The sequence below is a fragment of the Gambusia affinis genome, linkage group LG18, assembly GCF_019740435.1.
Source record: "Gambusia affinis linkage group LG18, SWU_Gaff_1.0, whole genome shotgun sequence".
In the NCBI taxonomy this organism is placed as follows: Eukaryota; Metazoa; Chordata; class Actinopteri; order Cyprinodontiformes; family Poeciliidae; genus Gambusia; species Gambusia affinis.
This window is the reverse complement of record NC_057885.1, coordinates 22,817,984-22,844,111: the sequence shown is the minus strand read 5'-3', so window position 1 is coordinate 22,844,111 and position 26,128 is coordinate 22,817,984. Positions and strand designations below refer to the sequence as shown.

Below are 26,128 nucleotides of genomic sequence, written 5' to 3'. Positions count from 1 at the left end.
AGATTTCTTTCTATTTGTAGGTAATTAAAAACTATTTTAATTGGGTATACAGACAATTTTGCATGAAACTGCCTGAATACCTGTCTGACATACTTCTATATATTTATATGACCTCAATAATTGGGGCCTGCCCCATAGCAATGCATAAGGAGAGCAGTGACTGACTTGCGAAGCAAGTCAGTCACTGCCTCCATGCATTGCATGGCAGGCACCTATTGTTCTACACCCAATAGAATGTTTCTTTATTATTATAGTAAACTTATTCTTCCGTTACCGTTAATGCGGCTCGTACCGCTGCGAGCCCACCCATAAAAGTGGTATCAAAACGTGCGGCTCGTTCCCGGCATTGGAGCTATTATTTTTATAAGGAATCGGACTTATGACGGCGACGTAAAAAGCGAACAAAGAGCAAAATTTCCAACTGCCGAAACGCAGAGCATAACTGAAACCAACTGACGCTCCAGTAGAGTGAGAATTGAAGCAGATTTTTGACCCCAAAGCGATTTTGAAATCGCCGTCACGCCCACAAATATCGCCCGATTGGTATCAAACTCGGTCATGACATTGATACGCGTGCCTGCTCCGGTAAAATGTGTTCGATATTTCTCTAGCATTTACGGTTTTCTGTCAAGGTGCTTCAGAGTGAAATCATGGGACAGGGTAACTGACGCTCTCCCTGATTCACTTCCATGTATTTCTGAAAAGTTTCTGCACAATTTTTTGTCTCATCACTGCAATTACTGTAAATGAGGTAAAAATATGAATTGCGGTACTATCGGAGAAGACAAATAGCCCTCTCATACGCTTCAAACGGTTTTCGAATATGTATTACGGTTCCTGAACGGCAAAGGTTTGTTCGGAGTGCTTTTTCCATATTAATTGGCTGGGTGTCTCACAAAGATAGAATTTTTTTCCCCTCTTTCTGTCTCAAACACACTGACAGTAAGCAGCTGATCCATTACCATAGCAACGGAACACATGAGGTCAGAGCAGCTGATTTATGGGAGGACACTCTGGAATGAGCTGGCCTTTAGAACTACTTGTGTTTTGGGCATTTTATAACAGATTTTAACAAACCATTGTTACACACAGGATTATTGTGTAATTTTTAAATAAAGCTTAATGGAAATTTCCCAATAAAAGCCCCAATATCTCTGTCAGGTGAGTGCAGCGCCGTAAGGCGCTGCAAAAATCTCTGCCTATATTATCTTTTCCTCTCAGGTTATGGCACTGGCTTGCGCAGCAAGCCAGTGCAATGGCATTAACCTTTGACCTAATGATATTAAATAGGACTATCAGATATCTGTAGTTCTAACTAACACTCAGTTAAAACAGAGCTTCCATTTAGAACTACTGGCTGTTTAGGCCAGTAAATAAGGAATTTAACCCAAACACTGTTAGGCATTGGATTAGTGTGAGCATTTAATATGAAGCTTATGTTTATTTTTCAAAATAAAAGCCTTCATATTGCCCTCAGGTTAATGCTGATATTAGAATGCTTTATATTCTTCTCTCAGGTTAGGGATCTGCCTTGCGCAGCAAGGCAGTTCATTAAGATAAGACTTTTACCTTGAATAAACTATTAGCTATTTTTCTTACTTAGTCATTTTAAATATACTGAATTGAGTAAATCAATTACAGAAAACATTCAAATGATACCCCAAATGCTATTGGCAACACTTAGGTAAAGATATGTTTGGCCTGCTTTGATCTAGCATTTACGGTTTTCTGTCAAGGTGCTTCAGAGTGAAATTATGGGACAGGGTAACTGACGCTCTCCCAGATTCACTTCCATGTATTTCTGAAAATTTTCTGAGCCCTGCACACACTATTTTTTGTCTCATCACTGCAATTACTGTGAATGAGGTAAAAATATGAATTGCGGTACTATCGGAGACGACAAATAGCCCTCTCATACGCTTCAAACGGTTTTCAAATATGTATTACGGTTCCTGAACGGCAAAGGTTTGTTCGGAATGCTTTTTCCATATTAATTGGCTGGGTGTCTCACAAAGATAGAATTTTTTTCCCCCCTTTCTGTCTCAAACACACATGACAGTTAGCAGCTGATCCATTACCATAGCAACGGAACACATGAGGCCAGAGCAGCTGATTCATGGGAGGACACTCTGGAATGAGCTGGCCTTCAGAACTACTTGTGTTTTGGGCATTTTATAACTGATTTTAACAAACCATTCTTACACAAATGATTAGTGTGTAATTTTTAAATAAAGCTTAATTGAAATTTCCCAATAAAAGCCCCAATATCTCTGTCAGGTGAGTGGCCATTGCACTGGCTTGCGCAGCAAGCCAGTGCAATGGCATTAACCTTTGACCTAATGATATTAAATAGGACTATCAGAACACCATATCTGTAGTTCTAACTAACACTCAGTTAAAACAGAGCTTCCATTTAGAACTACTGGCTGTTTAGGCCAGTAAATAAGAGATTTAACTCAAACACTGTTAGGCATTGGATTAGTGTGAGCATTTAATATGAAGCTTATGTTTATTTTTCAAAATAAAAGCCTTCATATTGCCCTCAGGTTAATGCATCGCCGTAAGGCGATGCAATAATATTAGAATGCTTTATATTCTTCTCTCAGGTTAGGGATCTGCCTTGCGCAGCAAGGCAGATCATTAAGATAAGACTTTTACCTTAAATAAACTATTAGCTATTTTACTTACTTATTAGTCATTTTAAATATACTGAATGGAGTAAATCAATTACAGAAAACACTCTAATGATACCCCACATGCTATTGGCAACACTTAGGTAAAGATATGTTTGGCCTGCTTTGATCAGAAAAAGTAACTGCTTCAAACAGTTAGGAATCTCTCTCCCTGTGTGTTTCACTCACATGACAGTTGAGCTGCTGTTTAGAACTACAAAGACTGAAGGTTAGAACTACAACATGGTGGAACTGTCAGTTACTACAGAGGAGGACTGAGCTGGCCTTTAGAACTACTTGTGTTTTGAGCATTATAGAAACGATTTAACACATTCACTGTTACACATGGGATGAGTTTGACCATTTCTTATGATGCTTACTGCAAATTTCAAAATAAAAGCCTCAATATGCCCTTCTGAATAGTGCACCGCAGCAGGCGGTGCAATGATATCATTCTGCATTATCTGGTTCTCTCAGGTTAGGGAGCTGCCTTGCGCAGCAAGGCAGTTCATTAGCATTAGCCTTTTAGCTTAAATAAGCTATAACGTATTTTTCTTACTTATCTGCCACAGTTAGTATTCTGAAGGAATTAAGTAAATTACAGAGAACATTCTAATAATATCCCACATGCTACTGACAGCATTCATGCTAACATTAGCATTTTTGCTCATTTTAGCTAATACACTTACTTTATCATACTGAATGGTGCATGTCCAGTTTACTTAACATTCTTGTGATTCTATTGATTACATTGCAGATTTCTTTAGCATTGATGCAAATTTTTAGTATCAGAACGCTGGGTCCAAACCGACGGGCACACTTTGGCAGGCCCCAGTTAAATTTCTTCAGGAATTTTCTAGTTTTATATTCTAAGGTTCAAATGTAACTGAAATCATAATTTCTCTCAACAGAAAGCAAACCAGTCTATTTATGACTGTTGTATTACGTGAGTGGGCGGGGCTTCCATTCGAAGTGGGCGTGGTTTGCCCGGCCAGTAGGCGTGGCCAAAGCGAGCCTCTCGGGCAGCAGCAGAATGAGTGACTGTTAGCCGCTTAAAGCCTCATAAATGACACAGCGCCCAGAAAGAGCAGAACCTCTGAGCTTCAGACCCAGCAAACCTCTGGATTTATAAACGTTTCTGGATTTTAAACGGTCTGTGGGAACTTTTGTTTTTGTACTTTTAGCAACTTGGAGCAACAGACAGCCGACCACAAAGGTAAGAAACATCTAGCAGCTCTTACCAAATCACTACGACAGACACCTTTCTGTAAGAAGACTGAATTACTGATGTACAAAAACGACAGCAATTAAATGTACACAGCAATAAACACGCTGTACACTGTTTAAATAATAAACAAATAAGAATAAAACAGCAATAAAAAGCAATATTCGATAGATGGATCAGAAGAAGGGTCACATCTCTTCAGTTTGACTTGTTTAATATAATAATATCCAGGTTTGTTTTGTTTTGTACTGCTGAGTAATGCCGATCCACCTGTTTCTGTACCTGTGTGATGAAGGAGGATTCATTGACCTGAACAAACATTAAACAAATCAGTTCTGCTCTGAATCCAGAACTCAACCAGAATCAGGAAATGGAAAATGTTTCAGAACAGATTAACAGACTTATTGTTTTATTATATTTTTGACATCAGAATTCAAAGTACAGAATCAGTACAATCCTTAAAATGATGGATCTATTAATAAATATTTGATTTCTGATTTAAAAAAATGATACAAATACTTTATTGTCGTCGTCTTAGTTCTGATTGTGGACTGATTTGGAGATTTACATTAGGTGAGTGAGGCTAAGTATGACTAGAAATATGGGTTTAAAAAGTTCCTCAAAACTTTTAATCACAAATAAAAAGAGAAGCATTTTAAGACTTTTTAAACATTTTAATTTATCTGATTCAGGCTTGTTGTTAAAAAGCTGCTATCATTTATCACTTCCACTCTGAGCAAGAGCAAAGGGATAGTGGAGAGAAAAACTCTGAGTTAACATGAAGAATCCTCTAAAAGAAACAGTGATTGTCACTTTTAATTCAAAATATGAATCCAAAACAAAATGAGCCTGTAAGCTTGTACTTCAAATATAAAAGTAAAGTACAATACAAGAAAGTAAATGAACCAATGTGAAGAAAATTGAGCTACAAATAGGTAATAATGTGAAAGAATAAAAGCAAAATATAAAAAATAAGCCATATTAAAAACTTGTTAGAAAATGTTAAAGTAATCGTTGGACTTTAAAGGAAAGTTGCAGTAAACATTCACATTTCTAGTTCTGATTTAATGGATCAAATAGTTTCTGCACATCTGCAGATCATAAAACTAAATCCTTCCTCCCGTTGATTATTCCTCCTGGGACTCAGAGTGAGCTGGACTTTGACTCCAGCAGCAGCCGTTTGGACCAGAACCAGTTACCAGATCAATTTTTAAATACATTTTCAGTATTTTTATCATCTTCCTCAGCAGTTTTTCTGTCTGTTTTAATGAGAAACACTTTATTATGCCAGTTTTCTAAGCTCATTTTGTAATAATGCCTGTGTAATTTGAGGTAAGGATCCATAATGACAAATAGATTCTTTGGATTCTGTGCAGGTTTTCCTCTTGGAGTGATTTCTGACCCATTCAGTCATTGATACTTAGACACATTAAGTGTCTGTAATGCACTTTGGCACAGAATATAAAGTTTTATATCATCAGGATATACAGTAAGAGATCTTGTCTCTATAATCTGAGCTGGTGGGATCATATGGATAAGTCTGTCACAATAAGCAATAAATCAATTAAAAACATTAATTAATTTAATGCTATTAAATCAATTAATTTAACTACCCCCTTTTAGAAGAACAATTTTGTTTCCCATAACTTCCGTTTTCATTTTATTTGGTGTTTTGTTTATTTTGGATATTTAAAATGTATTCTAGTTACAGCGCTAAACATTCTTTAGAAATTAAAATTTGTGAAAACGGTTTCAAAACATCAATATTATCATTTATCGCAATAGTTTTTGGGACAATTTATCATCCAGCAAATTTGTTATCCTGATATTATTTGGATATTAATTAAAATCAGTCTGAGATTAGAGCCTTGAGGAACCCCAGGTGTGATCTTAATTATCTCAGAGTTATAATGTAACTAAATGACACGTTTTCACACTGGGGACGATAAAGACCTTAAATTCAGACGGGTAGGATCCAAAATAAGGCTCCAACTCTTCAGACTGTCAAATAAAGCTCAATTTTTTTAATTACTGCAGTTTAATTAGATGATTATCATCTTAAAACCTAAAATATTGAATTAAAACAGGTCAGAAGAGAGTCCAGGTAACTGTGTTTGGCCGTTAGTTTAATCTCTGAAGGCATGTGACCGTCTGACTCTCAAACACAGAGCAGGTTTGGGATTAAACATCATCGTCTCATCTCAGATTACTCCCCATCTCTGTCTGCAACAGAAACACACACACTCTGGTTCCTCTATCTTTGTGAGGACGACCGCTGACCTGAAGCATTCCTCAGCTCCTATCTCAAATCAGATTCAAACCTTAAAAGGATGATCAAGTTTCAGTTTGGTTCTGCAAAAATTTTAATATCGGTTTGCTGGTTTGCAGAGGTAAACAAATTATGAATCCTGTTATAATTGCATGAATAACAGATGATAATTTCATTTGTTTTTGTCATGATGTTTTCTGGATTTTTTGCGTGTTGTGTGTGCAACTAGGATTTCAATCAGAGGGTTTTTGTCTGCAGACACACCACCCTTTATGTTGGCGGTAATGTGAGCTGCATGTTTGACTTGAACGTCTGCAGCCATGTTGGCTCGCAGGAATGCAGTCAAGTCGGTTTGCGAGGTTTCTGAGTGCGACCAAACAATTTGCTGCATATTTTCTAAAATCCATTTTTTTATGTGATCCAGCAAAAAAAGAGAAGCTGATAATATACGGCTAATTTTTAACACCAGACTTTACACAAAACATGCTAATAAAAACAATGAAAGCTGCACAGTTTAATTTAGTGGCTGTGTAATTAACTCATCTCAGATGGGCTGAGCTAGAGAAAATGCTCAGACAGAAACACACACACACACACACACACACACACACATAACCTGGGATGACCAAACAGGAAATAGGAACAAAATCCAACAGTTTATCCCATCCAAACACACACAGATTAGAGCCCAGATGGTTCAGGATGAATTAGTTTGACTCTTCTTATGGGACATTTATGTGTTCAAACAGTTATAATGTGTAGACAAAAGGCTTTATTTAAGATTTTATTGCTATTTCCTTTAAGCTTTCTTGGATATCATTCCTTTTCTGCAGGATAAAAAGGTGTCATGTCGGCTCCTCGGCGTCTTCCCGGCAGCTGAACAGAGGTAGGATCGCTGCGATATCTTCGAATCCTCTCTGGGTATTCCTGGAATTTCCCGGAACGCCCAGGGTGGGACGGAGACATGCTGTCACTTTTTCCTGTTTGTATGTTACCGCTGACGGCCTGCCTGTACTTCCTGTTTCAAACGTGAAGAAAGTCACATCAAAAGATGATGAGTTGAGTAAAATAGCGGACATTATTCTGACATTTTTAAGCTGCTTATCATTAGATCATAAATTGCTGAAATCTTTGAGTCGTCGTCTCAGCAGAGCTAAAAATATATTTCATTGTGATGAATTTTGAAAGCTGATTTTAAAACCATGGTGGACTGATTTAAACCAGAAGCTGCTTGATGGGAAGGAAATCTCTACAAACAAACCGCGACACGTGGACAATACATGGACGCTCTGTGTTTGTTCACACTGACGCCACAGTGAGTCGAGTTCATGAAACTGGAGATAAAACTAACTTTTAGTGTCTTAGTTACTGACAAGGATGGCCACTAATTTTGGAGGACTTTATTTAAAAAGGGACAATCTATGACTCCAACATAAATGTGATGCGCTGTAACTAATTCATATCTGCAGTCCCTTTTATATTTTATCCTTGTGTGAGTCTTTTTGATGTTATTACACAGAAAGGTCCTGATTGTAGGACAATAAAGGATATTTGTAATCTATTCTTAGACTTATTTGCATATTTCACCAAATGCAGATAATAGAAACGTTTTCAAAGTAAAACTACATGCAGGGGTGACAGAGAAAGAGATTTACGATTAGTTTCTCTGATAGAGAAGAATTATTCTGGCTTGTCTTCCACGCGGCCTCCACAGTAAAATGTGATTATTTTGGCGTGCTGTTGGTGACCCGGCGGGTTGTGGGTGTTTTTCCAGGAGTTTCCTCTGCAGCTCGTTGAACCTGGAGGCCGACCGACCCGGTGATGCCTCCAGCTTCTCCCGTCAGAACCAAACACCCTCCTCACTTTCAGCTGGAAGATGGAGTAGCCGCCTGACGGCCTGCCAAAATGATGGGCTCGGTGGTTGTCGGGGGCAACCGGAAGAAGTCCCTCACGTTGAGAGGAGTGGACCCGGAGACCTGCATGATTGTGTTCAAGAACCACTGGATGCAGGTAACAAACTGATCAGTTTTTAGTGTTTGACACGGTGGCTGGTGGACGGTGTGTGAATCAGTGTGTTGGTTTGTCACCGAGCCGCCCTGACCCGGACTCTGACCCAGACTCTGACCCAGACTCTGACCCGGACTCTGACCCAGACTCTGACCCAGACTCTGACCCGGACTCTGACCCAGACTCTGACCCGGACTCTGACCCGGACTCTGACCCGGACTCTGACCCGGACCGGACTCTGGCCCAGACTCTGACCCGGACCGGACTCTGACCCGGACTCTCACCCGGACTCTGGCCCAGACTCTGACCCGGACCGGACTCTGACCCGGACTCTGACCCGGACTCTGGCCCGGACTCTGACCCGGACTCTGGCCCGGACTCTGACCAGGACTCTGACCCGGACTCTGACCCGGAAACACTGAGTCCTTTTACAGCACATCTCTGTCTGCTGTTGCCAAAACCCCAAATGCACTCAGTATCTGTGTGTGCAAGTGTGTGTCTGAAGATTTAAAGGTCAAAGGTCAACAGACAGATCAGACAAAATGCTAAATGTGTATTTATTTTCTCTAATTCTTGCTAATTTAATATATTCTACTTTAATTAGGGTATAAAAATAGGAAATGACACAAGTACACTCCAAAGTGTTGCCAAGGATTTTTGGTTTAGTTTCTAGTTTCTATTGCAACAATAATAATTCATTTTAAATTACAGAAAATTAACTTACAAGTAACTTTTCAACAAGATATATTCACTTGTTTTAAGACAATAATACCTTAATATTGACAAAAAATATACTATTTATAAATGAAATCTGCTGGTGGAACTAGCGCTTTTTCTTCAATATTAACTATTTAATTAAAACAAGCTCCTATATCTTACTAAAAATATCTTCAGTTGATTTTGTATTTTTTCAAGTGTGCCAAGATATTTACACTAGAAACTAGAAAAAAATACTTTGCAATTTAGTGCTTTACAGTGCAGACCAGAAGTAAATGTGAAAGTACTTTTCAAATTTGAATTAGACTCCAATGAAATGAACTGAATCATGAATTAAATAAGATTTTATTATATAATGAAATGCAGTGACATCAATTTTTACCTGTTAAACAAATAAAGTTTGATAAAAGTTTCTTTTTCTCTGGAAAAACAAAACAAAACATTTGTTTAAATTATTCTCCATGTTCACTGCAAAAACACAAAATCTCCCCAAGTATTTTTGGTGTAATTTCTTCTGCAAATATCTTAGTACACCTTAATTAATAAAAACTAATGTACATGTAACTATTCAGCTTGAAATAATAAAGTTTTAAGTAAGTAATTTTTTAATATTGATGAAAAAGTACTAATACAGAAAGGGTTAAACCATGGAAAAAATACATGAAATAGTCTGGGAGTGAAACTAATGTCAATATTAAGGGATTATTTACTTAAAACAAACTCATACTTCTTGCTGAAAAGTTAGTTTCATTTTATTTTAAGGGTGCTGAGATATTTGTGCTGAAAACCAGAAGTACTTGGTGAGATTTTGTGTTTTTTCAGTGTTTTCCTCTTTACTTTTGTATCAGATTTATTATTTTACTTCAGAAGTTAAAATAAAAATACAAAGTTTAGGTTAATGTCCTGCTGCTCTCTCTGTGAAGGTGGTGAAGATTCTGGAGAAACACGAGCCGAGTCGCAGCACCTCCAGAGCGCTTAGCTTTCTCTCCGGTCACCATGGCAACAGCAGCAGCAGCAGCAGCAACTCCAGAGCGTCGCAGCTGGGTCCGATCCCTGCCGACGAGGCCAGCGCCGTGCAGAACTACGTGGAGCACATGCTGTTTCTGCTGATGGAGGAAGAGGCGGGGCAAGGTGAGGAGGAAGTGACAGTAAAAAACGTAAACGTACAACATCGCTGTACGTGAGTAGATTTTATTTTTCAACGTTTTGCTTTTACTCCCTACATTTTCAGAGAAATGTCTGTGCTTTCTTCTCCTTACATTTTCACATGTTGCTCAAAACTTCCATGATGAAAAACATAATGATGATAATGATAAGGAATGTGTTAAAGTGGCGGTAACTGGAGCAAAGCAGATTTCTCATGTTTTCTCTGTGGCATTTAGAGAAACAACATGGATGGAGACTTGAACCGGAGTAACAGATGAAAACATTGAGAGACGCTAAAAATTCCCCATCTGTAGCCTGATTTAAAAAAATCCTTCCATGTTTTTCTCTGGAAGAACAATTGGTGATAAATGTGCTGCGTTTTGAGCAATTTAAATGATCCTGATTGAGATTTGATTTGAAGAAAACCTGGACCATTAAAAAATAACTTTTTACTTTTTGTACATTTCAAAACTTTTACTTGAGTGAAACAGTCCAACCTGTACTTTTACTACAGTATCTGTATTTCTATTTACGTGCTGAATGTGTGTTCTTCACCCTGTGGTGCCAGGAGGAGCCATGGGTCCCATCCTGGAGTTTGTGGTCCTGGAGGGCGTGATGGAGAGGCTGTTCCTGTGGAGCCTGAGGAGGCAGTTCACCGAGGACATGAAGCTGGAGCAGCTCAGGATGTACCAGATGCTGCTTTCTCAGGCCAAGCAGCCGCTGCTGCACCACAAACCGGTTCTACGGCCGCTCATGATGCTGCTCACCTCCTGCGCTGGAGCAGCAACTGGTCAGTTTATAGTCACAGTATTAATCTAACGGGAAATGAACATTAAATTCTACTTTACTTCACTTGGATCTCCAGCTGTTAAACTGTCCTTTTAGATCAATGTTTCTTAAACTATTTCTGGCTGAGAGCCACTTAACTCATTTCAACAAACAATCACGGATCACCTAGCTTGAAACTGCCATGCAGTACCTTGCGGACCACCAGGGGGCGCTGAGGTCACTGAAAGACCGCTTTAGATGAAGTAGAAAATCCACCTTCAGAGATGGTTTAGCAGTTTAATAGCAGTTTAACAGTGGATCTTAACTCTGTTCCCTGCAGACACCGGCGGGGTGGTGGAGGCCGAACTGGTCCAGCTGCTGAACCAGCTCTGTGTGGCTCTGGTCAAAGATCCGTCGGTGCTGGAACTGTTTTTCCACACCAGTCAGGACCAGGGAGCGGCCAACTTCCTGCTCTTCTCCCTGCTCATACCATACACACACAGGTAGGAGCTAACAACGTCCCAGTCAGAATTTTGTTGGTCATCAATACAATCCGAGTCATTTTAGATTACTCATTTATTGATTCTGGGTCTCTGAGAGTGGATGTTAAAACCTAACATGAATGGATGGACTGATGTGTCAGCCTTTTGTCTCTAAACAAAGTTTTGAATAAACACATTACTCCTCCGGACATTTTTTTCTTGCATAGCAGTTAGCTGAAGCGCTAAGCTAATGTTAGCATATGAACGCTCGGTTTTTATATGACTTGTTGATGATTTGGCTCGTAGCACATTTTGATGCAAATCAAAACGTTATAAAGTTGTTCTGCTTAGTGAATATGGATGGATGAATGGTTGGATGTGTCATCTCTTTTTCTCAAAATAAATATGTGCAGTAAACATGTTTACTGAGAGATGTAGCAAATTTTTAATGCAGAGCAGTTAGCTGAAATGCTACGCTAACATTATGTTATTACATGCTAGTTTTAATGGGACTGCAGCTGTGTTTCCTTTACAAAATATTGTCAAAATTCCACTATTGTTGAAAAAAACATAATTTTGCTATTGTGGTGTTTCTACTAAGTAAGAAACAGAATTAAAATTGCACTTGAATAAGTTTGTTTATGTGATTAATAATTAAAAACATGTCATGCCATCACTGATCATCCCACTTCCTGTCGCCTTCTTCATCTTTTCCATAACAAGTCAGAGGATAGATGTTTAGATGTTTAAGAAAACATATAAGAAGTTACTGTAAGTGAAATTTGTTTCGTACTGAACAGAAATTAAGCAAAAACTCAGCTAGAGTTCAAAAGAAACCATTCAAAATCATTAAAAAAAATCTAATCTAAGAACTATTTACATGAAATGGTAACAGAAACGTGTGGCAGGTGAATGAAAGCCTCTTGATTTCGGACTGTTTTTGTGTTTCAGGCAGGGTCTGGTGGGCCAGCAGGCCCGAGACGCTCTGCTGCTCATCATGTCTCTGTCGGCCTCGGAGCCTCGAGTCGCTCAGCACATCGCAGAAAACACGTACTTCTGTCCTGTAAGAGTTCACACAAACACAGAGACAAGAACGTAATTATATAATCCTTCAGCACTGATACTGTAAGTCCTTGATGGTTCATGTCAAGACAACAGCAAAATGTTTCACGGCCATTTCTGCCAAAATAACCTCCGGCATTCCCTTCAGATTAGATCAGCCAAATGTTTCAGACTGAAGATACTAATTTATCCTTCACACCTGCTAGAAAAGAACTAAAATCTAAAAGTGAACTGAATGCTTTAGATTTGAGTAAAACAGTCCTTTTTTCTTGCATCTTTAGATCAAAAAACCCACTAACAGAATGTTATTGGAGATTATTCAACAGATTTTCATGAATCAAACGGCTGTTCAAATGAATGGAGGGTGGTGCATGAGCTTTTCCCACATTCATCTCCCCTCTGCATTGTAATCTCATTATCCCGAGTTATGTAACAAACTAATGAGCTCGTAATGCCTCCTCAGAGACTCAATGTGTACAGAGAGGGACAAGAAAACCTGAGGCGACTAATGAGGGAAACCCAAGAAGGACTGACAGCAAAATAGGAAAAAATAGGCTGAGGCATGTCCACATTAAGTTATGATAGGTCTATGGTCTATATCAGGGGTGGGCAATCCTGGTCCTGGAGGGCCGGTGTCCTGCAACTCTTAGATGTCTCCCTGGTCCAACACACTTGAATCCAACAGCTAAATCACCTCCAAAGTGCAGTCAAGTTCTCTAGAGTCCTGATAATGACCTCGTTATTTGACTCAGGTGTGTTGAAGTAGAAATAGATCTAAAAGTTGCAGGACACCGGCCCTCGAGGCCTGGAGTTTCCCACCCCTGGTCTATACAAAACATGTTCATTACATTATTGGCACAAAATCATTCTTAGGTAATGAGATTTTGTTTCAGAATTAGCTGTTTCATGGTCACTTTAAATTCATCGTTTGCACTCGCACATGAAAATGGCTGCAAACAGTCGTGCAATTATACAACCATACATCTTTGAAAAGCAGAAGTAGAGCCTCCTGCACAACCAGCAAGAATGCAGCATGTGGTTTCTGGATGGTAAGTCGGCAACAAAGTTCTTGTCTTTTCCGGCAGCAGATAGCAGCAGATTGTACAGCGCAGATAGCGGTAAAACTAGCTGACCAAATGTGCTGGAGTTCCGCTTGGGTTGCTAGGTAACAGTGCAGTGCTGATATGTTCATATTCTTACTAAGGACACAAAGTTAAATGGACACATTTAACTTTGTGTCCATAAGACAATAAGAGAAGTTTCATAAAAGTGAACAAACTGAAATAAATGAATCAGGAGGTAAATGTCGGCCATGTTGGCTCCTGGGTCACCAGTTTGTTTTGGCCTTTTGTTTAAGGAGAAAACAGAGACTCTGGGGGTTTAAACATGAAACCCAGAGGCACTTCAAGCTGCTCTGCACGTGCCACCTGTGAGCGTGTCGGAGTTTTCCAGCCTTAAGCCCATGTGACCACTCTGACCTCAATCTGTTTGAAGAGAGCAGATTAGTAAATCAGCCAGGGATTGGGCCGGCGGGGATTAACAAGGCTGCACATGATTGGACGGCTGCCTGATTTTTAACAAAACCCCAGACTGCAGCTGTTTACCCCCAATGATGATGATGATGATGATGATGATGATGATGATGATGATGATGATGATGATGATGATGATGATGATGATGATGATGATGAATCTCTTTTTTGTATTTTCCTTGATTTGTGTTAGTAAAATATAAAATCTTTGAAAAATGTTTTGGCTTGTTTATAAATATATACCAGTAGAGGTCTCGGTATTATTTTGACATTAAAAAGTTAACAAGGAATTAACAATTAAAATCTTTAATTCTCATAAGAGGAAGGATGTCCAAAGTGTGGCCCAGGGGCCTTTGGTGGCCCGCTGAATGTTTTTGTTTGGTCCAAAACCAGATTAACAATTTTTAATTTTCTTTTAGGGTGACATATTTTACTTATCAAATCTTAAAATAGTTTTAAAACATATTTGCTATAACATGAACTTATAACTTATTGAACTGGTTTTTGCACTCATCTTAAATTTGTAGTTTCATCAGACCAGAAACAATCAACTCCATAAAAACTGTCAACATGCTAGAACAGTTTATAGAACCTGAATAACCTATAATATTAATACATAATCTATTAATATTGATCATTTGAATTAGGAAAGTTTAAAGTGAAACCCACATGCAGTATTAGTCAATCAGTAAGAATATAAGTTGTGATAAATCATTTAACCTCTTAAAAATAAAATTTAAGTAGGAAAACAAATATTTTTATAAAGGCTACAGTCTCTGTTAGCAGAAATAATCATGATTAAGAAAAATAAAAGTGTTTAAACATCCATCTTTGTTTAATTTATGTACATGATGGGTTTAGTTGGAGTTAATAAAATGAAAGAACATTTCTTTTATGTTCTAATATCTCTAGTGGGTTTATTTAAAATAGATTCATTATATTTAGTGTGAATTATTTCAAGGTTTTATTTTGTTGGAAATGTTTTACAGATAATAAAAACCTCATATTTAGAATCTCAGAAAATTTGAATAATGTGATTTTTTTCAAGGTGAAGCTGCTTTTTCCTGCTTCTCAGGATAATTTATATTAAAAGCTGAAGGATAATTTGAGTGTTTATTTATAATTTTCCCTCAAAATTCGAATGTATTCTCTTAAGCATTGTTTCCGGCCATCGGTTTTTTCCTTCAATCTGCCCTAAATCTCTGCTAATCTGCTCAGGAATTTAATCTGCATGAAAGCCTCTGTGTGTGTTTTTGTGGCTTTTACCTGAAAATACTGACAGGTCACAAATAAACAGAAACACCAGCATACAGTAAAGTCTCTTCAGGGTTTAATTTGTTAACTGCATCCCACTGGTTGATGCTTCTGAAGCTAAATGAGAGTCTGGAGGAGAAGAAACTTTGTTTTATTTAATCTTCAGGCCTTACAGTAGAGGTTTGATCTTAAAATGCTGAAGGTTTCAGGCTCTTCATTCAGTTCGTAACGTTTCTGCATGTCTGAATTTTCCTGTTTTTGTGTTTCTGCAGGTCCTGGCCACCGGTCTGTCCGGTTTGTACTCGTCTCTTCCAGCCAGGCTGCAGGTTTACAGTGAAGACTGGCACTGCCTGGAGCCTGCAGACTGGCAGCAGGTGAGGATCTGTTATTAAAGAGGTTCAGCTCACACCGACCTAATAACTAATAATAATAAACTAATACAACTGCAACTAACCACTATTAAGTAACTGACGATGAGGTAAAATCTGCAGAATAATTGAATTTTAAATTCAATGACAGTAAAGATAATCTATTCAAAAGTTTGGAAGTTTCTTCAATGATGGAGCAAAATAGTTGGATTAATTGACAGAAATTCCCCAAAATATCTTATAATGATGTGTAACATACTGAGATGATTTAAAATGTGTGAATAATTTTATATTATTTTGTGAGCAGGTTCCAGCTCTTGTTCATTTCCTGCACTCACTGGACTTCTGCAGTGCTGTCACCAAGGTGAAAACCAGAACTAAAACACTCAGATAAACACATCACATTTAGGTTTATGATGAGAATCATCATAAACCTAAATGATTATGATGAGGGTGACAGTTGGAGCTCATATTTTGTGTTTGCCCCCAGACGTTTGGGTTTTATAAGCTGCGTTATGATATAAAACCAGGTCGTTCTTCGTCTGTCCCTCTTCCTCAGGTGGCTCATCCCTCCATCCGCTCCCAGTTACTGAGTTACATCTACAACGGATTCCTCGTTCCTGTTCTCGCTCCTGCTCTGCACAAGGTAACAACATCTAGACAAGGAAATTACAGCAATAAAGTACTAATTGATTTCACAAGCGAAGGGCTGATTACTACGGTAGAGGATTAGGGCCACTTAAAAAATATATATTTTGATTTTAAGCTCAGAATTTGGGCAGGATTGGAACTCTGAGATTAAAGTCAGAACTCTGTGAAAAATGTAAAAATACTGAGAAAAGGAATTTTCAGGAAAAAATGTCAGATATTTTGAGAAAAATATCAATTCTGAAAAAAAAATCTGAATTTTAGACATTTTTTGTTGGCCCTAATGTTCTTCCATAGGTTAGTTTCTGCACACTTTGCACATTTACTGTGTAAATGCTGGGAAGGTTTTTGCTTGGCCCAAAAGACAAACAATGTTAAAAAAAAGAAAAAAGAGCAGAAATAGTGTTTAGAAAATACAAGAAGCATGGATATTTCATTCTGTCTTTCATTTGCATTTTGGCAGAAAGAAATGTTTTCTTGCATCCAAGTCAAATTTGTCTTCTTGTTTGATAGCTGACTTTTCTTTTTATTGCACTTGGATTCAAACTTTGAGGATTTAGACAAATTGCAGCAAAGAAGATTTATGACTCTAACATGTTTTCACCACTAGAGGGCGCACAACAGAAGGCGGGATTAATGAAACTGCACCTTAAGTCTCTAAAACAGTTAGTTTTTTGTGATTTCTGAAGATTTTTTAATGTTTTTGTTTGACTGGTGTGTCACCAACATTGTTCCCTTTACTAATCTAGAGAAATGGAACGTCTCTCTAATGTGTCTCCAGGTTGTCAAGCATATTAAATTAAATTTAAATCTAAAACAGCTTTGTTTGTCCCTGTGGTCAGTTTGATGATGGACAGGGTATTTGTCCGTCTCCTCTCGCCTGTTTGTTGTGCGTTTAGCTGACCGTGGAGGAAGTGATGACCACCACTGCGTACCTGGATCTGTTCCTGCGCTCCATCTCTGAGCCCGCCCTCCTGCAGAACTTCCTGTCCTTCATCCTGCTGCATCGTCATGACAACGTCCACATCCTGGACACGCTGGTCAGCAGGGTCAACACGCCGTTCCAGGTAACACACTCACAGTTACCACTTCACATCACCCATTTCTCATGCTCTGCTTCTGACAAGAGCTTCAACTAAAAATGTTATTTTTTTTCTCTAAAATGCTAAATTTATGGATTGTTTTTTGTGCAGTTTTTCATTTAATGCTTTGATTGTGTTTTTGTTTTAGCCTCTTTTGAGTCTGTATAGTCCAGTTAATGATTAATCATTTATGATTAATCGTTTGAGACGTGTTTCTGTTTGCTTTCAGTTAGGAACTGTGTCTCTGGCTCTGTTCAGGACTCTGATTGGTCTCTTCTGCGAAGACGTTATGCTGCAGCTGGTGTTCAGGTCAGTCTGAAAGGCCCACACAGGCGGCCATTACTCTCTTAGTTCATTTAAACATGTTAAAAACAGAAGTTTTCAACCAGTAGGAGAGCAGATGTTCTCCTAATTGGCCACAGGGGGCAGTAATGAGCAGACTGGCTGTTCCACAATGCATCCTTAAAAAGTCTTAAAATTCTTTCTAAAATTAAGGCCTTAAATGTCTCAAATTTATTAAATTAAATTGGTTTTAAATTTAAGGTTAGTGGCAATTAGTTTCAAACTACAATCTTTGCCTTACCAGCTACTTTTTCTCTTTGCTAGCTACTTTTACGCCCAGCTAGCTTCCTTTTTCCTCGCTAGCTACTTGGTTTGCCTCACATGCTACCTTTCTTGCCTTGCTAGCTCCCTTTTTCATTTCAGAAAGCTGGGCTCACAGTTTTTGCTATGCTTGATTGTAATGCAGCAAGTTTCCCCAAAAACATCCCCTACAGTTTGAAATTGCAGTGAGGGTGGCGTAAAAACGTCTTGAACTTGTCTCACTGAAACCAGCAGACATGCTGTGTTTTCTCCTCAGGTATCTGATCCCCTGTAGCCACCTGAGCAGGAAGCAGCGCTGCTCCCTGAAGCAGAGAGACTGCTACTCGTCCAGCGCCGCCTCCTTCCTGCTCCTCCTGCCCTCCTGGTGCCCCATGTACCTCAACAACAGACACTCCCTCTCAGAGCACATCCACTGGCCTAAAACAGCAGGTTGGTGTGGATTTAAAACATGTAACATGAAGAAAAACCTTGTAGGAAGCCGATACATTGGCTGTGATTCTGTGTTTGTGTCAGATCTGTCGGTCTCGGACAGCGTTGGCTACAGCAGAGGCTCAGACTTCCTGATGGATGTTAACTACGTCCATTACCTCTGCGACGCCCGCCAGGCGATCTCCATTTCCTGCAGGTTAGTTGGACTGACCTGCTTCTGAATGTGGCTGGAAATAGAAAACTAAAGCTCACTGGATTTGGTTTTTTATTTTTTTTAAAATAAGTAAATAAACTTAAAATTACAATTTTCTTTGTTGGCTCCTCAATCTGCACTTCATTAGGACAAAAAAACAGTAAAATAATGTTTAAAGAGATTTTTGAAGCAGAAAAGTAGATTTCTTTTAGTTTTTAACAAGGAAAATACATATTATTTATATAAATGTGACAAAATACAATATCAGCTTCACTTTGCGACACTGCAACTCTTTAGTTGACTAGTTATTGTCAAGTCTTGTACAAAAACTGAAAAATAGTTTTAAGTGCCATCTGCTGGACAGATTTTGCTATTACATGTATTACAGTGTAAAAATGAAGCAGGGAAAGAAAATCTAAGGATTGTTTTTTCTAATCTATACATATAAACAAATTTACTGCCGTGTTAGATTAGCTAATAGCAGCAGAAGCTAATCTTCCACAGCGATCACTTATTAATAATCCCAAAATAAACACCAAGCCTAAAAACATAAAACTGTAACAGACTGAATGTTCTGTTTGAGTGTTTCCTGGTGTTGAATCCGATAGAGTAGCGTTGTTGTCAGTTGCTATGGCAATGAATCCTTGTAGCCAACAGAGAGAGTGAGATAAAAGTAATTTTGAGTTGTTCTTTAATGGTTTTTCTGTTATTTTTCTCTTTGTTGTGTCACGTAGCACCACATTAATAATATCTCCAGGTTTCATTTTGTTAACGGAGTTGTTCTGCTACTGCAGTGCCGTCCAGCATTTTGTAAACAATAACATGCAACGTGTTTATATTGTCAATATTTAAAAAGCAACTGTTGAATGCAGAAGCAAAAGGATTTTCCAGAACTGATTAAGGGAAATGTTGGAGTATTTTATGCATCCAGAGTGTGTTTCATCTCTAGAGCCTGCAGGTTTTGGTCGGCGCCGTACGACGGCTTCGACCCGCCGCCTCAGGAGTACCGATCCGACACGCCAGGAGACGATCTGGAGGAGGACGAATTCATTCAGCGGACAAAGAGCGACTCCATCTGCTCTCTGGTCGTCCTTCGCCCTCCGTCTGCCCTTTCCCCTACGCCGTCGTCCTCGGATACCGTCTCCACTAGCAACCAGGCGGGCAGGGTCAGCTCCGCCATGGAGTTGGAGTGGGACGACATCTTCGCAGAGGAGGATCTCTCTTCCTCGTCAGCCATCTTTACTGTATCGAATGGCTTCGTGGAGTCAGACGGACGCAGTTTGTCACCCGTTCCTCCACCACCGCTTCCCCCTCGCCACATCCAGGAAATGAGGCTCACCGCCACCAAGCTGGTGCGCGGCGCTTACGTAGAGGAGTCTGAGTTTCAGGACGACGTCATCGTCTACGATCTGGTCGCCCAGAAGGACACGAAGACGGCTCTGTTTGAGCGGATCAAGGCGGCGAACCGACAGTCGCGTGAAAGCTTCTCGAAATCAGGCAGGACGGTGATGGAGACGGTTAACAGCATCATGTCGACAAGGAGGAGGAGCGAGGATGGAGGGAAAGAGGAAAGGAGGAAAAGTGAAGAGTGTGACAGATCAGCGAGGAGGAAAAGCGAGGGATTCGGCACAAAGGAAAAGGAAGATGGAGAGCTGCATGCTGTACTGAATGGTTTTGATGTAAAGAATCTCATCATCAGTGAATTTGATGATTCTGATCAAGAAACTGAGTCTTTTGAACAAAACTGCATCCAGAATGACATCCCAGCTTTTAACGGTCACAACCAGTCAACGCATGAAACTCCGTCTACAGCGACAAACGGACATTTAGAACCAGAGCCGCTTCGGATTCCAACAACAAACACCCAAAACTCAATCCCTCCCGCCAGCCGGACCTCCAAGAACGACTTCCTGTCCCAGTACTACGAGCTCATGCTCTCTTTAGGGGTGGAGCCAGACGGTGATGACATCACAGACGACGTCGGTACTTTCAGGAGGCGCGTCCGAGCGCTGAGGCAAAAACTGGCAGAGGACGAGGAGCAGCTCGTCTCTGAGTTTGGGTTTAGCTCCTCCTGGGACGAAACACGGCAGGAAGGAGACGTGGAAGCCATGGAGGAAGAGGAGGAAGAGGAGGAGGAGGAAGAGAAGAGCGGCAACAGGCGAGGAGGTCCATTTACAGGTTTGGGTTTGCAAGATGGGAATTGAAGGCTAATGTAATAAAAGTAACATAAACTTAACATAAGAACAATATTTTTTCTTTTCTTTTCATCAATTTATTCTATCATCTTATTGTTTCTGTGAAGTTTCAACCTGTTTTTAAAAGTAACATAAATAAATTTAACACTGATATTGTTGTCACTCAGTGACGCCACTTCACACCTTCTCCCCAATTTGACTCTTTGATATTTATTAAATGTTTACACAGCAGGTCTTCATGCTAATTTCTGATTTTTTTTCTTGAAATATGATTTTTTTTTTCTTTTGCATTGTTATTCAGTCTCTAATTAAACATAAATGCAATGAGACTTTTGTGTGAAATGAAGACGAATTTAGACGTTGCAGTGCAGTGGATAATGGATGCAGTTTAAAGTCATTCAGTAAAGCTAATAAATCAAATACACAACTAATTGCAAAAACATTTTCTTTAGGATTTTTCCTCAATATTAATTATTGGCTTAAAACAAGCTCTTATATGTTGCTGAAAGTTATTTAAAAATTAGTTTTGACGTTTTGCAGGTGTACTTGGATATTTGCAGTTAAAAATTGACCAAAAATACTTGTTAAGATTTTGTGTTTTTGCAGTGCAGAACCAGAAGAGGTGTGATTGTGATGCAGTTTGCTTCAGTGGAACAAAGTTCATTTATTATTTCATAATTATGATTTTGATAATCATAATTCCCTCGGTTTTCTCTTTACCTGTGATCTCCAACCACACCAGGTCCGTTCATCAGCGTCTTGTTGTCCCGACTGGAGAACCTTCTGGAAAACTCCATCGCCGTCAACCTGCTGGTGACGGGGATCCTGGCCCAGCTGGCGTCGTACCCGCAACCTCTGCTGAGGTCCTTCCTGTTCAGCACGGAAACACACGACCAGCACAGCGTACGGACGTTATACCAGGTAGCACCAGCGCACCGGGTTCAAGTTTCTGAAACAGTCCCAGACTCCAGCGCCGTATAAACCGTCTCTGCAGGTGTTGGCGTCGGTGCACGCTCAGATCGAGCGCTACGTGGAGAACCGACCTGAATATCCCGCTCTGGTCACCCAGGCCTGGAGGTTCCTGTTGGCTAAAGACCAGGATGGAAAATTTAGAGGTTAATAAACACAAACAAACGTCAGAACAAACATAAACAGGTTGGAAAACATTCAACTACACTGCATTGCCAAAAGTATTGGTCCATTTGCCTTTGGACTCAAATAACTTTAAACTTACAATCTAGAACAAACTTAGAAAGTACCGTCTGCTTAACAACCCAGAACAAGAATCAAACATGGAGAACCAACATTTAGCCTCATGTTTTAGTTTATTTCTTTTAATTCTGACCTATAAATCACTGAATTATGAATCAAATGCTAAGCTAATTAGGGTTTACTCCAGATATTTTAGCACTTTTAAGGTGTAAATAAGTTAAATCTGAAAAAAAAAAAACTATAATAAATTTGAGTGACAGAGGAACTTAAGCAGTGATGATGTAAAATTCTTGTGAAGTTAATAATTCTTGAATATTGATTTATTTTTATTTTTATGTATTATTAGTGAAATAACCTGCCAGTGAAACTAGGACTTATTGAGTTTTAGAGTCTCATATTTTCTCAAACCTTTTCTCAGAGGCGCTCCAGTCTCAGGGCGGAGACATCATCCTGGATCCGTCTCGACCCAACGGCTCGGTGAGGAACGCCCTGCCGTTGCCCCCCCTCAGTGTCTTGCCTCCCTGCCCCGCCGTCCCCCCTCAAGCCAAGAGCCGAGTGTTCGCCATCGTCCTGTTTGCCGAGTTCCTGAAGGAGCTGGCGGCCATCGCTCAGGAGCACAGCGTGGCGCCGGACTGCCGTTCAGAGGAGTGATGCAGGAAAATCTGCACATCGAAGGATCTGATCAGTGATCAATAGCAGAAGGTTTCATCACAAATCAACCTGCTGGTTTATGCAACTTATCTGGACAATTTCAAAAGATTCGATTGTAAATCTGCATGTGAACTGTTTTTTTCTGCCTGACAGCACTTGAAAATGTTTCCCCATGAGAAGATAGATTATATTTATAAAATGTTTGGATGGAGATTATTTTGAAGATGATTTACATTAAATTTTTTATCAATTTGTGGAATATTTCAGTTTCTGTGCTTTCTTGAATCTTTGCGTGAAATTCTTTGTGAAATTATTTACAACAAATGTCATGCGCCCCTAACGTTGGAATTTAACTTTAAAAATGCCAAATAAAAGTAAAAAATATATATAATTTATCTTAAATATTAAGACTCAACTTAATATAAGGAAAATGTGGTTTAATTTTAAAATAATTATGAACGTAATGGGGTTGAGTTCAGACTGTTGAGGTGAGACTCCAGCTGAACCTAAAGCCACTTCCTGTTTAAAGACATCAATCAAATGTTATTTACAGAGATGTATGTTCATAATAAACAAAAACAGAACAAAAAGCCCCAATAAATAAATAATAAAAGTTTATTGTTACAGTTATTTGTAACATTAGACTTTATTTGCCTAATATTTATTTTAGATGTAAAACATTACAGTAGTACCACAGGTAGATTTTAATAAAATACCGTTTTACTCTGCAATGCATTCTGGGTAAATGGCGAATGCTAGGTCGGGTTGAGCTCGCTAGCTCCGTCCAGCCAAACAGGATAAGTAAAGTCTTCAACCCTTTTTCATTTGAACCGGAACGTGTTGAAATCGACGGGAATTTAGAAAAAACACGAGGTGATGAAGATGAGAAGGACCAAACCGAGGAAGAGGAAGAGGAAGAGTTGGCCGTAGGAGCCGCTGCTGCCTTCAGCTTCATGAATGAAACAATGAATGACACGGACCTCTGGTCAGACTGCGCGGTCCGGTAAGTAGCTCTGTTTCCGGTCGGGTAGCAGCTGTTTAGGGTCCGTGGTTTCACATTCAGTACCGGCGGAAGTAGCATTAGCTCTGCTAGCATCTAAAGGAGTTCCCAACACTGCGTCTAATTTTTTCTACCAGCGTCTTTCCCTCACTAGGTGACGGGTTTAGGATCTCTGGATAAAAACGGTTGGCACCGCATTTGTTTTTTTAGCTTGTGAAGGTAACGACCACATTTTAGAGCCTTCTTTAGTTCTGCTCGTAGAAATGAGTCACAGTCTTCTGGTTAGAAATGTTGAGGGTAAAAAGAGGAACTCGTGTTCAGTTCTCTCCCACTGCTCTTTTTTTTATGTGGGAAGCGATTCAGTCTCACCTCACTATTTATTTTTATTAAATTACAGAAAATAGCGACACAGTGTGGCATTACCTAAAATTACACCAAACAAATTGTGATCAAAGTTAGCCTTCCAGTTTACTCTGCAGATTCCAGTGCAGAACGCGTCATCAACCCAGAATGTATTGCGCAGGTGAAAAATATAACAAAATATATTAAATTTTAAAGTAATTATGAGTTCTGACGTATCACAAACCTCAATTTTTTGTTAATAGGAAAATTACAACATATTTAGGTCAGGAAAGCGTGATATAAGCTTATCATTACTGCTGCATGTTGTAGCAATGCAGCAGAAAGCATGGTTTCCTAAAAGGCTCTACCCTTAGAAACATGATAAACAGGCAGGAAGTTACTGCTTAAGATAAAAAGTTTATCTAATATTTTATGTTGCAATATCTGAATATAAAACTTCTTCCAATTCTTGCAAAAGTTTAACTGAGGGAATCAATCATGAAAAGGCTGCTTGGCACAAAGCAAATAAGCAAAACCGCTTTTGCCTCGTTGAGTCTCAAGGTGTGAAAAACAATGTCAGGAGAAGAAAAGTCTCATTAAAAATCACCTAAACAATAATAGCAGTAAAACAAGTAGCATCCTTTGAAGGTTTTCTCGTTTGATTTTGTAAAACTGGACATTTATGGTGGAAATGTGTCGGTTGCACAAGCATCGTGCCCAGCGCCTCGCTAAAGCCACACTTAGTGAACTTTTTCACACTTTGTGACAGAAAAAAACCTCACAAGATCTTAAGATTATATTAAACTGTGATGTTGAAATGGAAGGAAAATGCGACATTTTACTTTTGTTTGTTCAGAAGCCTCCCAACAAACAAATAAACAAACCTTTTTATATTTGTGATCTAACTGAACTCAAACATTGAGAAAAGCTGAAACTTGTAACTATGGCAAACAGTGGAGATTAGTCGTTCCACTTTTAGAAAGCAAACTTACGAATTGGAAATCTTTTCATTTATTTTTGCTTCACAAGGACAAAATTATAATTGTCCTTATAAACTTAACTAAATCCCTTGGCAACTAACTACAGCTATTTTCCTAAATGTCATCATGTTAGTCACTGTGCCTGAGTTAGCGTGAGAGATTGTTGTGGGTAGATATGAAATTTCAACCGCAGTGACAACATCCAAGATACTGGATTTCCCGACCAACTCAGTTTGGTCAATATAATCTCATAAAAAGATGATTGCTATGAGAATGAGACCATGTATCCAGTCGGTGTGTATTTTCTCCAGAGGAGAATCAAGCTAGTTAAGAACAGGATGTTTAAATATGAAAAATGCTGATTAAGATCCACAAACATCTGATTAGGAAGGAAGGCGAAGATCAGTTTTACAGACTCGTTCCTCTTTCTCTCCGGCTCTCTGTGCCTCTAACATATTTGTTGCCATAGTCGTTCGATGCAACTTTCAGTTCTTGAAAGTAAAAAGTTGGTGAGATGTTGAGTTTCTGAAGAAACAAAGTTTTATTAATGCCAAAACAACTGATACTGGTCAAAACTGCTTATAAAGGGCTTGTTTGAAACAATACTTTGTTTAGAAAAGTCCAGATTAAAAGAAACACAACGACACAAATCCCTTAAAACACCACGGATTATTTCACTTATAACAAGACATTTTCTCCACAATAAATGTGAAATAATCAACTGGTGGAACTTTTTCATCAATATTAAGGAATTACTGACTTAAAACAAGCTGCTGAAAAGTTAGTTTAGTTCGTCTTTTTTCAAGTGTATTAAGGAACTAGAAAAAAAAACACAACTTCATCTGATTGATGAATAAGAAAGTTTAGATGAGAGGTTATCTAAATCGCTAATTCACCTCCCTGTTTACCCAAACATGCTTTTAGAATACCAGCCGTTACTCAAATAGCTTTTCTTGTACGAAGTTTTGTTCAAAGGGGAGTTATTATACAGAATCAACCTTTTAAATATTATTTTATATTATTTCAAATGATGCATCTCCTGTTAACCCAAAGCGCCGCCTTGGAGCTTCAGTCCTCTGTTGAGTTTTCGCCCCACGGAGCAAACGGCTCCTCCAGACTAGTGGCAGCAGCAATTCACTCTGCATGTCTGAGCAGCTAAAAATGCTTTTAAATGGTTGCATCATGGAGAAGCATTGCTGTGAGGAGGGAAAGTGTAGGAGCTTCTTAAAGAGACAGAGGCCAGTTTCAAAGCATCAGATACGGCGCTAAATTGAAGTCGAATTTAAGTTAT

General features: G+C 39.0%; 2 protein-coding genes across 7 annotated transcripts in view; one reads left to right on the top strand and one right to left on the bottom strand.

Annotated features, from left to right (window-relative positions):
* LOC122820925 (zinc finger protein 420-like) overlaps positions 1–26,128 on the bottom strand; it is a 175,621-nt gene that overhangs the window by 59,524 nt on the left and 89,969 nt on the right. The gene's annotated exons all lie outside the window — the stretch shown is intronic.
* Positions 3,716–22,776, top strand: LOC122820927 (FHF complex subunit HOOK interacting protein 1A-like). Of its 4 annotated transcripts, none has more exons than XM_044098643.1 (18): positions 3,716–3,888; positions 7,000–7,052; positions 7,941–8,176; positions 9,814–10,021; positions 10,605–10,826; positions 11,145–11,307; positions 12,238–12,349; positions 15,407–15,508; positions 15,810–15,866; positions 16,062–16,148; positions 17,050–17,217; positions 17,462–17,541; positions 18,092–18,264; positions 18,349–18,460; positions 19,407–20,623; positions 21,395–21,573; positions 21,647–21,767; positions 22,283–22,776. In XM_044098643.1, exons 3-18 carry the CDS (start codon positions 8,072–8,074, stop codon positions 22,513–22,515), a joined length of 3,339 nt encoding a protein of 1,112 aa, XP_043954578.1. In that variant the 5' UTR covers positions 3,716–3,888; positions 7,000–7,052; positions 7,941–8,071; the 3' UTR covers positions 22,516–22,776. The 4 variants fall into 4 exon arrangements, with proteins under 4 accessions (XP_043954578.1, XP_043954575.1, XP_043954576.1 ...); XM_044098640.1 differs by having other exon boundaries at positions 19,407–20,635; XM_044098642.1 differs by lacking the exons at positions 3,716–3,888; positions 7,000–7,052 and adding an exon at positions 7,073–7,224 and having other exon boundaries at positions 7,391–8,176; positions 19,407–20,635.

What these genes read in the sequence shown, in the direction of transcription:
- LOC122820927 (XM_044098640.1), top strand. Translation starts at nt 8,072, where the DNA reads ATGATGGGCTCGGTGGTTGTCGGGGGCAACCGGAAGAAGTCCCTCACG. An exon ending in TCAAGAACCACTGGATGCAG is followed by an intron (nt 8,177 to 9,813) that starts GTAACAAACTGA and finishes CTCTCTGTGAAG; the next exon opens with GTGGTGAAGATTCTGGAGAA. An exon ending in AGCCTGCAGACTGGCAGCAG is followed by an intron (nt 15,509 to 15,809) that starts GTGAGGATCTGT and finishes TTTTGTGAGCAG; the next exon opens with GTTCCAGCTCTTGTTCATTT.